Consider the following 16,053-nt stretch of genomic DNA (forward strand, 5'->3'; position numbering starts at 1 on the left):
CTTTAAATATGAACAGGGCACTGGGACCTTGAGTTGATCTTCATATGGAGTGTTTTTTTACTTGAATGAGAACTATCAGAAGGCAGTAAATTTAATCTGAGATTAATTTGCACAGTGCATATCCATACCTTCATGGAGACAGGATTGTGGCCTGACTTACTGAAGTGTAACTGGCATTCTTGCTTCACCTTACGTGCTTGTGTTGGAAGATTTGGGCCTCACAAGTCATAAACCTGTCTGTGACAGCCCAGTACCAAGAGCAGGAGCCGTATCAACTTTTAAACCCGCAGTCTTGGAGCAATTTAGCTCCCTTATTGCATTGATCATCTTCTGGGGGGAAAACAAACAAAAGAGAAGTGGCATTCTTTGAATCTGTGGGTGGTGGACAGCGTAGCACTTCAAACTTGTCATTATCATGTGATCACATCCTTTAAATTCTGCTGTTGATATGATAATTTCCTGCAACTTGTTAACAATTTACATGACGAGGTGAGAACGACAAAAAAACAACAACAACAAAAAAACAACAACAACAAAAAAAAGCAAAGACACATATCTGGCACTGAATACTGTTATGTAAAATAATTGGTGTTTAACTGTATTAATATATTCATGACTGTTACCTTTAAATAGACAACTGTTTAGTGATGATGTTTCAAGAGATGGGTGGCTATAGAGAATGGTGCAATAAGGTATCTGGGCATTGTGCACTATGTCTATATGCACTTTGGTTTATCAGGGATATTTTATTAGTGGTTTTTTTGTATGTACTTAACATAATATTAAAGATGTGCCAATTCAGTTTGCTTTTTCAATATTTTTTTATGAGACTCAATGTGTACCAAAGTGACTGTGAAACTGATTTATTTTTTTTCTTACTGATGTTTTGGAGATATACTTCCAGTCTGTCATGCATACTGCAAGTAAAAATAAATAAAAAGTTCAGCAAACCTGGATAGTTTGGTTTGGATGGAGGATAAAAATTCCATTCTGACGTTCATGCATTACAGAGTTTATTTCTGTAACTTATCAGATGTCACTGAACATATTCTACAATGCAGTTCTAGTTTCATATGGGTTTGAGCTTGACATTACATGTTTTTGATAGGGGGAAAAAAAAACCACCCAAACAAACCAAAAGGCATTTTTCTAAAGGTGGTTTTAGGGATTCTTACAAAGCCAGGAACAGATCTGCCTTGTTGGAGATTGAACACATCCAAGTGCCGGGTTCTGCACATCGGCCACAACAACCCCATGCAGTGCTACAGGCTGGGGTCAGAGTGGCTGAGAGCAGCCAGGCAGAGAGGGACCTGGGGGAGCTGGTTGATGGTAGGCTGAACATGAGCCTGCAGTGTGCCCAGGCAGCCAGGAGGGCCAATGGCATCCTGGCCTGCATCAGGAGCAGTATGGCCAGCAGGAACAGGGAGGTCATTCTGCTCCTGTACGCTGCACTGGTTAGGCCACACCTCGAGTACTGTGTCCAGTTCTGGGCCCCTCAGTTTAGGAAGGAGGTTGACTTGCTGGAACGAGTCCAGAGAAGGGCAACAAAGTTGGTGAGGGGCTTGGAACACAGCCCTGTGAGGAGAGGCTGAGGGAGCTGGGGCTGCTTAGCCTGGGGAGGAGGACACTCAGGGGTGACCTTCTTGCTCTCTACAACTACCTGAATGGAGGTTGTAGCCAGGAGGGGGTTGGTCTCTTCTCCCAGGCAACCAGTACCAGAACAAGAGGACACAGTCTCAAGCTGTGCCAGAGGAGGTTTAGGCTGGAGGTTAGGAGGAAGTTTTACATAGAGAGAGTGATTGCCCATTGGAATGGGCTGCCTGGGGAGGTGGTGGGGTCACCATCACTGGAGGTGTTCAGGAGGAGACTTGATGGGGTGCTTGGTGCCAGGGTTTAGTTGATTAGGTGGTGTTGGATGATAGGTTGGACTCGATGATCTTTAAGGTCTCTTCCAACCTGGTCTGGTCTATTCTATTCTATTCTATTCTATTCTATTCTATTCTATTCTATTCTATTCTATTCTATTCTATTCTATTCTATTCTATTCTATTCTATTCTTTAAATGTTCCAGCTGTTGGCTTTTGTTTTGCAAGCAATTTGGAGAAGCTTGCTTTAAAGTCACACAACACAAGGCAAGATGTTCAAAGGGGACTCTATGTGGTATGTAAAAACACATGTCAAGCTGTGTAGGCACATGCAGTCCTTTCTGTGGAGTTGGGCATGCAGATACAAACAGTTCCAGCTCTTAAAGACTGGTTTGAAAATGTCTCTCCAAATCCAAGGGACTATTCCTAGGTCCCTAAGGGAAGAGTTGTTCTTTGTTTCCAGCAGCCTCTCAGTTTAGCATTTGGAAAACGTGAAAAGGAATGGACACGTTGGGAAACAGGAACCAGAATTTTGCCTTTCTGCAACAAATGCAGCAACTGGGGCACAAATACAGTGCAGGGGAGGTGTTTCCACCTTCCTCAACCAGCAGCAGCATTCTAAAGCAGCAGCAGCAGCAATGAGTTTGTTTTAGACTGCTATGTTTGCCAATTCAACACCTGTGATGCCCAGGTTTGTTAGTTGAGGGTGAGTGAAGAGGTGGCACCTACACTTCTGAGCTCACTTGCTATCTCTGCATCTGCTGTGGTTCTCTGCTGTAAGGGTGGTGATAGGAGAAGCCAGTGTTCATAGCAGGATGGTCAAATAGGAGCTCCAGTAACATGCTGACTCGAGCATGCTGTCTGCCATCGGCTGCGCTCTAAATAAAGGCGAGTAATTGGAGTTACTCATCCTTTACTGTAAGAGTAGGTTGAGATGTAGCAAGAGCAGGGAGAGAGGCAGAAGCGGTTTCAGCACGCTGGTCACAGAGAAAATATTTTGTTACTGGTTAGGCCAAGAGTTGGTCAGTCTGCTTTTCTCCTCAGACCTCTCCTGCAAGCCCTCTGACTCCTCTTTCTTTCAGCATGGGCTTGTGTTGGGATTTTTCCTTCACTGAAGTTCCCAACAGTTGCTGGCTCCGTCACTACAGCCTGGAAGAACAGGAGCTGTAGAGCCTGTGTGTAGGACAGAGGACAGGTAGCTTTCTCACCAAGGAGCTTGCTAACCCTTCACCATCCATCTGCTGCCAATTCATGTCTTCCTCTAGCTCCTCTGAGCGCAAATCACAATGGCTTGAGTAATTTGTGGGCAGGCTTCTGTGTGTTTCTCAGACAGTAATACAGTCTGCCCAGTCCACCTTGCTTACGTTTTGCTCCCTCTGTTTCGGGGAGATTAGGATCTGCCATAGCAGCTCTATCCTAGTGCAGATTGTCAGAACAGCTACTGAAAGCTTAAAACCTATTGATTATCCTTCTTCCTCTTTTATTACAGTTTTCCAGTCAATGACACCAAAATCAGGATTTGTCACTGAGTCTCCCACTCATTAATGGACTGGTTGGGCTCCATCACACTGAAAATATCAGCTCCCTTCTAGGAGGAGGAGAGCAAAGCCTTGTGCTAAATGCACCACTTTTCTCTTGAGCAAGGGACAATGCTCAGGCAGTGCTGCTGTTTTCAGAACAGAGGTACCTGGCCAAGACACCACTCCAAAGGGAGCTGGATTAAACCTGAGAGTTACCCAGCACACATTGAAATCAGGTTTTACTTGCTTGAGACAGTCCAGATAAATCCAAATTACCCCTGACTGGGAGTAGATTGCAGAAAAGCATTAAAAGGAGCAAAGGAGGGGAAAAAAGACTTCCCACTGTAAACCTTGATGTCTTTCAGGGGGGTTTAATGTAGCTTTAGCAGCAACATAGCACGGTTGGTGTATTGTTGCCTCTAAGCCAAGGCAGGAACACAAATCACCAGGGCTGCATGGCCTTCAGGGTACCACATGCAGAATGTGAAGCCAAAATAGAGTGCTATGGTCTGTAGTGTGGATGGGGCTACTGCAGAGAGTTCACCTTGGCTTGTGCATCCCATTGAGTTGAGTCTCAGGCTTCACAGTAAGCCTGCTTCTGCTTGCAGATGACTTGTTTGCCAGTTTCCCATCCCACTTGGAACACCAAACCCTCTGCCCACTGCCAAAGCTTCAGCTGTGTTTCTTCTTGTTTGGTGGGTTTTTTTCTGATGACCATGAGGATGATCCTTATTTATCTGTTCCCTTTTTCTCTTTCAGAAGAACACTGTCAAGGGGACAAGTCAATGTTCTGTCGCATGGAGGTTCTCTCCCGGTACTGCTCCATTCCTGGGTACAATAGGCTGTGTTGCAAGTCCTGTAACGCGTACAGCAACCTCACGGAGGACGGCAACATAACCAATGCTAACGTAAACAAGAGCAACGCCATCGAGGAGGAGCTCCAGACAACCCTCAGCCCTCCCATGGGAGTGTCCACCACACAGTCCACCACCACCAGCCCTCCTCTTGTTCCCAAAACACCTGCCCCTCCTGCCAACACAACCGAGGAGCACCCAGAGATCAATGCCGTGGACGTTCCCTATAAAATCCATGGGCTGGATAATGAAGTGTCCCAGCACAACATCATCACACGGAGGAGGATACCTTATGAAAGGACAAGGAATCAAAGAATTCAGGAGCTGATTGCAGAGAAAAGGAAAAAAGAGACTCTTAGGAGAAGAACCTAAATTGGAAATATGGCACAAACCACGTGGTTTTTTTCTCTTATAGAGAGGTTGCCAACATCATAGTGTTGCCCATGTCATAGAGACTAGAAATGGGGAAAGAGCAAAGTGGTGCTATGGCAGAGATGCCAACCTCTAAAGCCTACTACAAATGGAAATGAGAGATTGTTTCTGTAAGGGCTAATCTGAACACTCTGAAGGCTAGGTGTACAGGGTACAGTAGAGTATTAGTGCAATATCATTACAGCCTTTCACTGAATCCAAGTAATACCTAGGCCAGGTTAGCAGGTTTCTGGTGGATAGGCTCTCAGAAGTCTTCTGTGCCTGTGTAAAACTGCTTGGGAATAGCAATGGGAGTTACACTTAGGGTGGAGCAAACCAGTCCCAAGACATAGTAAATCCCTTTAACACTGACAAGCAGGTGGTCAGCAGTCCTGTGATGCTTCTGTGCATTGCATAAGGCCAGGCACCAGCTCAGTCCCCAGTTCAGGAAGGTGCGCAAGGACCTGGCAGACCAAGTTCAGCTGACTTGGGCAAGGCTGCTCCTGTGCTTACAGCTGGGCAGGTGCTTCCCTAGCTTCCTGAACTGGGGCTGCATAAGAGAGTATCTAGAACGTTCCATAGCCATATATTTGTCTGTAAATGACAAACTGGCAAGCAGTAGTTTACACAGTTCCACAACCACCATCAAAGGATTCTCCTGAGCTTCTGAACACGTGCAAGGGCTTGTAGTAGGGTAGATCCAGCCAACTTGGACTGACCACATCCTAGTCTTCCTGTTTACAAGTAACCACAGTTTTTAGTCTTTAATGCAACAGCCTCAGTGATCTTTGTTGGTTGGTGCTTTTATTTGTTTTATTGGTCTGACTATTTTTCCTACCCACATACTGTTTTAAGTTAAAGATGACTGGATTCTTGTTGTCTTTTCTTTGGTGCTTTGTTAAGAGAACATTCTTTTTCTCCCAGAGGACGAGGTTATTTTGGAGGAAATAATTTTGTGTTATCTTCCTTTCCTTAGGACAGCTTTAGAGGTGCAGAAGTGAACAGGTATTTGCTGTGCCCTTACTGGTACACTTACATCCACACACATCTGTACTCCCAGTACCAGCTCTGCTAGGAACTCTTCAAGATGTGTAACCTGACAACCCTTTTGAGTACTTCCTTTCCCCTCAGGGTCATCATGGTTTTCATAGGTCATTTTTAATTCCTGGTTGGAGATCAGAAGATGAATTCAGCTTGGCTCTAACACCACGGAGTTGGGGAGCGTGGACTGGTTTCTGGTTTGGGTGGCATCTGAGCAGTTTTTCTCCTGTCTTTGATTCTTCCATTTGTTTCCTCTTTGCTGGTAAAGCTTCTGCAGACTCCAGGGCTTCCCTGAAATCCTCCTTTTGCCACTAAGTAGGTCTGATGGCTCTTAGCTCAGATTTTCCAGCCTGAGCTGGTCTTAGTTGGAATCAGCACCAGTAATAAGCCTGTCTGCACAGTCACATCGGTATTGGAACTGTGCTGAGTTTCCAGCACTGTGTAAGCTCTTCTGTGGCCCAGCTGCTGGCAAAGAGCTTCAGAAGGATTGCAAGGTGAACCACACATGGCTTCCTGCAAGCTTGCCTTCTGCCCATGGATGAATGAGCTGCTCAGTCTCCTCTTCAAACTAAGCCAGTCCTGCTGGAAAGGAGGCAAGACCCTGCAGGAACAGCAGGCTTTGCAGCACCATTCTGGCCACAGTCTTTGGAGGACAAGACCTGGATTAAGAAAAGTCCTTCATGGAGATAGCAGCCAAAGCAGGGAAGGAAGGCTTTCAGCTAGTGTGATGGCATCAAGTGTCCCAGGGTAATACGCTTGGGTGAGTGTTTAGGAGCAGCTCAGATAGTGCAGGAATGGGAGTTACACTGAAGACCATGAAGACTGGGAAGCATAATAAGCCTGGTGAAAGTCCAGAGCACCAGGAAACAGCTGCTGGGCCAAGCTGACGTGGCTGCAGCTGTGGAAGAAACAGGCAGTGCAAGCAGCGAGGCAATCTCTGCTGGTTGTGAAAAGCAGAACTAAAGCTCCACAGTTTGGCAGCACTGGCTGGGGCAGTTGGCTGGGGCAGCAGCAGAGTCTTCTCTCCTATGATTTTAACTCATGAGACACTGAGTGTTTTCCTGCAGCTGAAGATTGCCTATCTTTAGCTGCCTGCGTGATTGATAGCTCCTGCTCCCCCAGCCCTGCCTGCCATCGCTGAGCCATGCTGCACAGCCCAGTGCTGGCTCCAGGAGCCTTGTGCCAAGGGATTTGTGGTTGCCTACAGACAGGACAAGTTTTAGTAGCAGTGTAGGGTCAGGTCACATCTATGCAAGACAGAGCAATGCAGTAATGAGCACTGAAGGGAAAAAAAAACCCAACAATTCTATGATTCTATTTATAAGCAAGGAAGATGTGTCTAAAGCAGGATCGTTCCAGCTGCTGTGCCATGGGAGATGCAAGCTGTAGCTGGGCTCCCAGCCTGCAGACACAGCAAGAAGTTCTTGTCTCCCCCATTTCCTTTGCACAGATGTGGTTAGTGTAAGACTCATCTTTTCCCCTTCAGGTTATTATCCTGCTTTTAGCTCTGTGGGCAATAAAATTCCCTGCAAACCCAGGGGTTTCGTAGCCAAAAGCAGATCCAAGCATGTGATAAACTTAGGAAAAAGCCCTCACAAGCCCCAGGGTAGTTAGGGGTTGGGGTTTGAAGTTACACAGGTGGAGAGGTAGAACGGTACCTGTATGGTACCAGACTTACTCTGTAGGGCTTTTTGAACACCAGTTTCTCTATTTCTCTGACCTCCAGAAGTCTGAGATAACCTAGCTGTTTCTGCTTCTCTTCCTCCACAGCTTCTGGAACAGGCTTAGCCAACCAGGCTGTGTTTTAATTCTACTGAGTATTTCTTTAGCCATTATATGGGGAACACTGAGATGATGTTTGAAGGAGCAGTTTCAGTCTAGATTGCTCAAGGCAGATGATGGTAGACACAGCCTGGTCCATCTCCTTTTTGGCACAGAGCCACCAACTCCCTTCTCTTTACAGTCTTGCTCTATGGAAGGAAAAAAATCCAAGATTCATCAGACCAGGAAAGTTGCCTTCTTTTCAAGCTGGTATGAGCTTGTCAGAAGGTAGCCTTTTTCTCAGCAGTTCCACATGATGGTTGTTTCCTAAGAGCATGCACCTCACTTCTACTGGAAACCGCAGAGCAGAGCTCTGTTGATACAGAAGCAGCAGCCCAAGGCAAGAGGTGTGGTTTTGCTCTCAGCTGATCTTCATTCCATGTCATGCAGTGGACATTTGGGTCATTTTTTGCTTGGTTGAACTTTGACAACCTCTTTTCTGCAGTGCTGTCACTGGGCAAGAGCATCATCGTGGTGTTTGCTGTAAGCATTTTGCTGTTGCCCAGGTACTGCATTTTGAGACATAGTTGGGCAGAGAATGGGGTTCTAATGTGACCTAATCCCCAGAAACTAAAGCAGGTTTGTAGCTTCATAACATTCCTGCAGAGACCATCTCAGAGATCTGAGAGCTAAAGTGATCTGCTCCCTTTAGGCAATGCATTTTATGATCTAACCATGCAAGTACACAGCTTTCCAAACTGCCATTTTTCTCCTGGTTTAAATTTCAAATCCAGGTGACAGCCCCTCATGGGGGGAAAAAAGTGACAAACAAACCAAGACTGGTTCCTTTGGCTCCAGCCTGCTGCCATTTTTGTCACCATCATAGAATCATAGAAGGGTCTGGGTTGGAAGGGACCTTCAAAGGTCATCCAGTCCAACCTCCCGGGGGGGGGGTCTGACTGGATGACCTTTGGAGGGCATCCCCAACTAGATCAGGCTGCCCAGGGCCCTGTCCAGCCTCACCTTGAGTATCTCCAGGGAAGGGGCCTCAACCACCTCCCTGGGCAACCCTGTTCCAGTGTTCCACTACCCTGATAGTAAACAGCTCAATCCTAACATCCAGTCTAAACATCCTAACATCCCTTCCAAAAGTTCCCTAATCTGCCAAGAGCACGTTGCTTTTTATCCTCATATATCCATTCAGTATTTAGAGCCTCACAACATCTCCATGCAATGCTTCCAGATACTTGGAGTAGAAATGGTGCTTTCCCAGTACTCAGAGGGGGGTTTATGTTTTATTTTACTAAGTAATGCATTTAATGTCTTATTTACTCACCTAACAGTGCACAGTATTCTCTATGTTCATCTGAGTATCTATATGCAACTTCCACTCACTGACATATGCCTTAACAGAGATTGCAATAACAAATAGCCATGTCTTGTATATTAAAAACAAATAATTATGTATATACAAATTAGAATCTTTAATTTTATAATTTATTAAATTCAAATGTCTCTGTTCTTTTGCAAAGTGTTTGCCTTTTCCCTCTGCTTCTTCTTTCTTCCTTAACTGGAGTGATGTTATGCAGAGAAGCAGCAGCATCTTCAGACTCCAAAGCGATTCTGCTTCACCAGCTTTGCCTTGATGAAGTGGGACTGGGATGCACTTGCTGCCCACGTCCTACATCCTTGTTACAACATCCATTATCCCTGGCAAAATACCATGAAGGCACTGGACAAAAGGCTCAGCTGGTAACTGCACAGAAATTAATCAAACTTCCTTAAATATGCTTGAGGCTCTCAGCCCTCACGTTCAGCTGAAATCCATCCTGGGCCCTGTATCATCTCCTTAAAAGGCTCAGTTACTTGGGCTCCTATTCAGGCCTGATGAGCAAATTTCCCTCTGCATGTCCTATTGATGGAATAATTGCTCCTTGCCATGAAATTCTTTTGCATTCATTTCCCTGCCACATCCAGCACGCTCGTAGCCAGGTTCCCTTTAAAGCATAATTGAATCTCTCCCACCTAATTGAAGTTTGTTGCTTGAGGATTTGAAAGATCCTGGCTTGCCTTGATTATTCAGTTAGTACCATGCTGTGCATTCAAGTCCAACATGTTCTTTAATCAGGGAATGAACCACCTCAGCACTTCCAAAATGGAAAAGACATTTACTGACTTAAATGTCCTGATGAAAGAGTGGAGCAGCCCAAACCTGCATTTCATTTACTGTGCCCATTCCTATAGTATCTCATTTACAGCTGTGGCAGGGCTGGGATTTAATTGGCTTTCAGTTTCCCAGCCCAAAGATTTTGAGTCTTTTAGAGTGGTCATAGGAAAGGGTCTCATGTTCATACCCCAGACATGAGAACTCCCCATGGTGGGGTGAAACCTCTCCAACACCCCTGCTTCCTCCCTCAGTCTCCCTCTCTCTGTCTGAAATGCCTAAAGATGACAATTATTGGAGGCCTTCTCTTCCTCTCCTACCTACTTGGTGATGCTGAAATGAGCAAGCAGTTGGGGAATTCCACAGCTGGATCTCCTGAGCACTCCTTGAGAGTAAAAAAAATAAGAAAAGGCAGTTGAAGGAGCAATTCCAGGCCAGGCAAGCAGCTTTTCAGGTTATTCTTGATTACACCAGCCAGAAAGTAGCTCCACCAAAGTGCCGTGGAAATCTAGCTGGCCATTCACACGACAAGAGAGATGTGCAGGGTGATTTTCAGCTGCCCACCTGGGAACTGCTGCCTCAACACTCCCAAAGTGAGTCCTGAGCCCTTCTGGGGGCTGAGTGCCTGGGAACCCCACTGAAGCTGCCAGGGGGCTCTTGTGTGTGTGTTTATTGCTCTCCTGTGCTCTCTGCTCCACCAGCCCTCCACAATCCTTCCCTCAGCAGCAGCTTTCAAAGCTGAGCAGCGATGGAAGTGATGGAGCCGGGGAACCATGTCAAGTGCAAGTGCATGTCAGAAAACTCCTTACAGCGAGAAGCAGAGCAGGATGATACATGGAGGGGGGGAGAAAACCTTCATCCCTGTCAGGCCAGCAAGGGATGATGTGCTCAAGCTGCTTTGCCTCGGTGGATGCAGCGTTTTCAGCCGAGTTGCCACTAGATGGTGGCACGGTACAAGGGAACGGTTAGGAAGCAGCCCCTGGACTTGGGTGTCAGTGAAAAATCCTCCGAGCTGGTAAGACAATCTCTCTGTGTCTCAGTGTTGCAGGAAGGACCAGACGGAGTAAAATCTGCTCAGCTCAGTCCCCAGCGCAGCATGAACACATTTGAAGATGTTCTGTACTGGTCCGAAGAACAAGCGTGAAACCTGGGCGAGAGAAACAGAAAGAGCAGAGAAATAGAGGTGTGATCAGTCCTGCCGCTCAAGCCGCAGAAAACAGCTTAAGGATTACATCCCTTTCTGGGAGTGCCCAGCTCCAGCTCATCACAGAAGGTTTAGAGGAGAGTGACAGTTCTGGGTTTTCCACAGGTGGTTGTCATTAGCTGGTTGTCATTAGCTGGTCTTGCAGGGTTTTTTTTTTAACCAGGTAAAGCTCTTTCATTAAATAAATGCAATGGTTATGGGAAGAGGAACTGGGCTGGGGTGAGCCAGCAGCTCGGCTCAACAGCCACACGCCGAGCAGTTTGGCACAAATCATTTACAGGGCAGAAGAAGGCTGCTGTCTGTTTGCAAGGGACTGGCAGGAGGTTCCTGAGGTTGTCGGTGATCAAACAAAACTCTTGTGCAACAGAAGTCATTTACAGGAGGTTTGCTCAAATTGTTTGGGCCCATTGTGAGCTGTGCTGTTGGGAGGTCCTCCCTGTGTAGAAGATGGAGATCCCAGGGACAGGAAAACCAAAGCTTATCACCAAATTTAGCAGAGGTAGATAATGGTTGGGCTCAATTATCTTAAAGGTCTTTTCCAACCCAAACGATTCTATGATTCTAAATCACTCCAAACCTTTCCAAAGCCTTCCCAAAGGACTCCACCTGTGTTCCCAGCTGGATGGAGAGCTCAGCTCCTGCGAACAAGCCTTGTGCTAAACTGCTCACAGCAACTGCTTCCCTGCTTGTGAAAAACCCAAAACTACCTGGGAAGTCCCAGTGTCTGTACCAGCAGCTGCCACCAGCCCCTGTGTGAGCTGCAGTCAAGGCTACAGCTCTGGGTGTGACATTCCTAACCCAGCTCTGGCTGGTTAATACAAACCCAGGTCGTTAATGTTTCACTGGAGAATCTTCGCCATGCCTGGCAGCCACTGCTGCAACACAGAGGAGAGGAACAGGCTGGGGGAGATAAGAAGAGAGTTCAAATCATCTGGAATCTGGCACAAAGCAGGTCAAAAGCTCTTTTCATTTCCTGAACTTTTAATGACAAACATGCAGGAGAGAAGCAGCTCTTCACAGAGGCGTGGAGATGGTCAGGGTCATGGTGACCCTGTCCCTCATCCCTCTTGAGAGCTGTGAGATGCTGCTGTGAGGTCCAGCAGGAGCATTGCTCCCTCCTAACACTCTCTGATGGATTTTTAGATACCCACTGGCAGCACAGGAGCACTGCCCAGTAAGGCACCAGACCAAATATTTACTACCTTACCCCAAAAGCCTCATTTCTGTGGCAGGAGTGTGGCGGGATCAGGTGTGCTGGCTGATGGCAAAGCCTTTGGGTGCTGCAGCTGCTCTGTGGGGAGGAGAGGACAGAGCTGAGCAGAGGCCAAGAGGTGCTAAGCATAAAAAAGTGACTTTGCAGTTCTACCAGTTCCTGGGAAAGCTTGAGACTGACTCTCTAAATGCCATAATCAGCCAGTGTGGGGATGGACCTTCCGTTTGGTGTCTCGTTGACCTGTTGTGGTGGCAGGCAACGTCTCCCAGTGTGGGATTTCTTTCAAACTAGGATTTTGCTACTGCATTTCCCCCCACCTCCCCCAAATAAATATCCCTTGCAATATTCCAAAGCAAAAGTTAATGCTGAAGCAGCCTTGGCAGCACTGGTGGCATCCCAGGAGGTAGGCATTGCTGGGCACCACCATCCCACAGCCTCTCTTTGGCATGAAGCATATTTTTCCTGAGAGTATCTAAAATGGAAATGGACTTTGGTATCCATTTAGGGCTCCCAAAGGTTAATTGGTTTCTTTATCTGAACATCAACAAGCTTCCAAAAACGCCTGCAGGAAATGCTCATTACCCTGGGGCAAAAAATGTGCACAGTTTGCTTCCAAGGCTCCCCCCCCCCCGCCCCTCCCTCCTCCAACTGGAAGCATTAAATCCCCAGCAAGGCAGCAAAGAGAAAACCAACCAAAGGAATTACTCTGGTTAGGTCTCAGACACTCAATCAAGCCTTACAGAACTAATCACTGCTATTTTCCACGGCAGCTTGGCCATTGCTGCTGGTGCTGGGTTTGCCTTTAATCCCATTTGGTTCCGGTTTTCCTGCGCGCAGGAATGTTGATTCACTGACTGCTTTCAGGGGAGTGTGAGTACAGGAGGCCAGGGTGGTGTAACTAGAGCTGGCCTCCAAATGCTTGGAAGAAACCAAGGGCAGTTTTGCAAAGGGCCAAACAAGTGTTCAAAGGGGCAGCTTGCTTCCTTCCTTTCTTTTTTTTTCTCTCTCTCTCTCTTTCTTCCTTTCTTCCTTTTCATGTCTTTCTTTCCCTTCCCTCCCCTCCCTCCCTTCCCTTCTTCTTTCTTTCTCTCTTTCTCTTTCCTTCCTTTCTTTTCTTTTATTTCTTTTTCTCTCTTTCTCATTCTTTGTTTTTCTTTCTTTCTTTTCCTTTCTTTTCTTTCTCTTCCTTTCTCTCTTTCCTTCTTTCCTTTCTCTCTTTCTCTCTTCCTTTCTTTTCTTCCTTCCTTTCTTTTCTTCCTTCCTTTCTTTTCTTCCTTCCTTTCTTTTCTTCCTTCCTTTCTTTTCTTCCTTCCTTTCTTTTCTTCCTTCCTTTCTTTTCTTCCTTCCTTTCTTTTCTTCCTTCCTTTCTTTTCTTCCTTCCTTTCTTTTCTTCCTTCCTTCTTTTCTTCCTTCCTTCCTTTCTTTTCTTCCTTCCTTCTTTTCTTCCTTCCTTCCTTTCTTTTCTTCCTTCCTTTCTTTTCTTCCTTCCTTTCTTTTCTTCCTTCCTTTCTTTTCTTCCTTCCTTTCTTTTCTTCCTTCCTTTCTTTTCTTCCTTCCTTTCTTTTCTTCCTTCCTTTCTTTTCTTCCTTCCTTTCTTTTCTTCCTTCCTTTCTTTTCTTCCTTCCTTTCTTTTCTTCCTTCCTTTCTTTTCTTCCTTCCTTTCTTTTCTTCCTTCCTTTCTTTTCTTCCTTCCTTTCTTTTCTTCCTTCCTTTCTTTTCTTCCTTCCTTTCTTTTCTTCCTTCCTTTCTTTTCTTCCTTCCTTTCTTTTCTTCCTTCCTTTCTTTTCTTCCTTCCTTTCTTTTCTTCCTTCCTTTCTTTTCTTCCTTCCTTTCTTTTCTTCCTTCCTTTCTTTTCTTCCTTCCTTTCTTTTCTTCCTTTCTCTCTTTCCTTCCTTCCTTTCTCTCTTTCTCTCTTCCTTTCTTTTCTTCCTTTCTCTCTTTCTTTCCTTCTTTTCTTTCTTTCTCTCCTTCTTTCTTTTATTTATCATTTTAGGAACAACCATTTGATGAAAAAAGCAAGCTGTGCTTGTGATAAGCCCAGAGTTGTTGCTGTAAATGACATTTGGTTAGTGATAGCTGCTTTTAAAGCTCTATCTGGTACTTCTTAATTTATATTTTAACCTTCATATCGTCAAGAATGTGAAAAAAAAGATGGCAGAGACCAAGGCACTCTCCTACTGGGGTTGTCTGAATAATTCTAATACCAGAGATTCCAATTAATGTGTCTGGGGGTTTTCCACCATGAAGAAAATCATTTCAATAGGTGAAGGGATTTTTGTTACAAACCCCTGTTTTCAGTAGAGTTTCATAAAGTAATCCCTTACCCCATTTCGTGAGGACCCTGATCACTTTGTCGCCTTAGAGGCTCTTGGGCAGCCTCTCAGTCTAAGGCCTGAGGTCTCTGCAGCCCTGTTCCCCCCAAGGAGAGGCTGCCACATCCTGTCAGACACCACCAAAGCTACACAGGGGGACAATGATATGGCAAATCCTTAGGAGGGGGCCTGAGCCTGTCAGACATCTGATAACCCAACCCTCAGGCCAATTCAGCTGCCCTTGGGGCTGCTGCTGCTGTCCCAGGTAGGGTAGCACCTTTGGGGTTCTGCTTCTCCATCAGACCATAGAACCTTTGAGAAGGAGATGTCTCCAGCTGGGAGGAAGGACTTTCAGGGGAGGGGACCAGCCTTGAAGTGTTTTATAAAGAGAACATTTCCATGCACATCTGTGCATGTGTTTGTGTTGCTTGTGTTGTTTGGTTTTTTTTCCCCAGGTCAGTGATTTTCCTCATGAAATGGCTTTCCCAAGCTGCATACTGCAGCTGTTTAGAGATGGGGTCTGAGGGTTTTTTCCATTCGATGGCAATTATGGTGCCTGCAAGCAAGAAGGAGAAACCTAAGCTCTAAGCTGCTACTGCAGCTCAATCACAGCAGATCATCGCTGTTAGCAAATTTAATGCATGAGAGCTGAGGGTCATTTCAGCTAACTTCAGTTGTCTGGCATCAGAAGTCCAAACAGCTTAAGCCTGCACACCTTTTACATTTACATGCTAAGCAAAGGCTATTTCCAGAAAGCAAATCATCTCTGCTTCAAACCATATCCTGAAGGGATGCAGGAGTCTTTTGAGCTGCTTAATTCCATCCACTGGAGGAGGAGAAAGAGCTTGGGCAAGCAAATCAGCATTCCAAGCCTGAATGCTGGCAGGCAGCATTTAGAGTTTTGCATTAAAACTAGCACTGTGGGTTTTAATCTAAGATTTCTGCTTTTCTTTCTGTCTCTCCCAGCAGCTCAGGACAGGTGGTGTGAGGAGCAGCAAGGTTCAGAATCAGTCACGCTCTCTGGCCTTGGTCACACAGTGGTGCTGTGCACTATTCCTCCAAGGGAGGTTCTCCTCCCCCTCTAACCTGCCCTAGTGAGGCTGTGTGGTGAGGCTGAGCTCCCCAGTTCAAGGGGGACAGGGAAACGAGTGGAGAGAGTCCAGCAGAGGGCCTAGAGGATGATTAGAGGACAGGAGCATCTCTTCAGAGGAGAGGCTGAGAGACCTGGGGCTCTTTACCCTGGGCAAAAAAGAAAAGAAGACTGAGAGGGGATCTCATCAATACATATAAAAATCTGAAGGGTAGAGGTCATGAGGATGGGGCTGGGCTCTTTTCAGTGGTGGCCAGTGACAGGACAAGGGGCAGAGGGTATAAACTGGACACAGGAGGTTTCACTTGAACTTAGGGGGAAGCTTCTTTAATTTGAGGGTAATGGAACACTGGAACAGGCTGCCCAGAGAGGGTGTGGAGTTTTCTTCTCCAGAGGCTTTTAAAACCTTGCTGGACACGTTCTTGTGCAAGCTGATCTAGGCAAACCTGTGTTAGCAGGGCAGTTGGACTCGGTGATCTCCAGAGGTCTCTCCCAACCCCACCCCTCTGTGATTCTGTGACCAGCAGCTACTGAGGCTTCCTCTAAGGACACTATTGGGACATAAAACAGAAGGAAGATTCTGCTGCAAAACAACTCTTCACCTACTCACTGCCAGAG

At 46.2% G+C, this 16,053-nt stretch overlaps 1 protein-coding gene across 1 annotated transcript in view; it reads left to right on the forward strand.

Annotated features, from left to right (window-relative positions):
- The window catches only part of ADAMTS2 (ADAM metallopeptidase with thrombospondin type 1 motif 2), a 209,518-nt gene extending 200,540 nt beyond the window's left edge, over window positions 1-8,978 (forward strand). The window contains exon 22 of the mRNA XM_068162698.1: window positions 4,145-8,978. Coding sequence (XP_068018799.1) covers window positions 4,145-4,611 — 467 coding nt within the window. The 3' untranslated portion in view covers window positions 4,612-8,978. The remainder of the gene's footprint in view (window positions 1-4,144) is intronic.
- The last annotated feature ends 7,075 nt before the right edge of the window (window positions 8,979-16,053 follow it).

The sequence above is a fragment of the Melanerpes formicivorus genome, unplaced genomic scaffold (assembly GCF_026170545.1).
Source record: "Melanerpes formicivorus ecotype bairdi unplaced genomic scaffold, bMelFor1.0.p_v2 SCAF_2, whole genome shotgun sequence".
Taxonomy (NCBI): domain Eukaryota; kingdom Metazoa; phylum Chordata; class Aves; order Piciformes; family Picidae; genus Melanerpes; species Melanerpes formicivorus.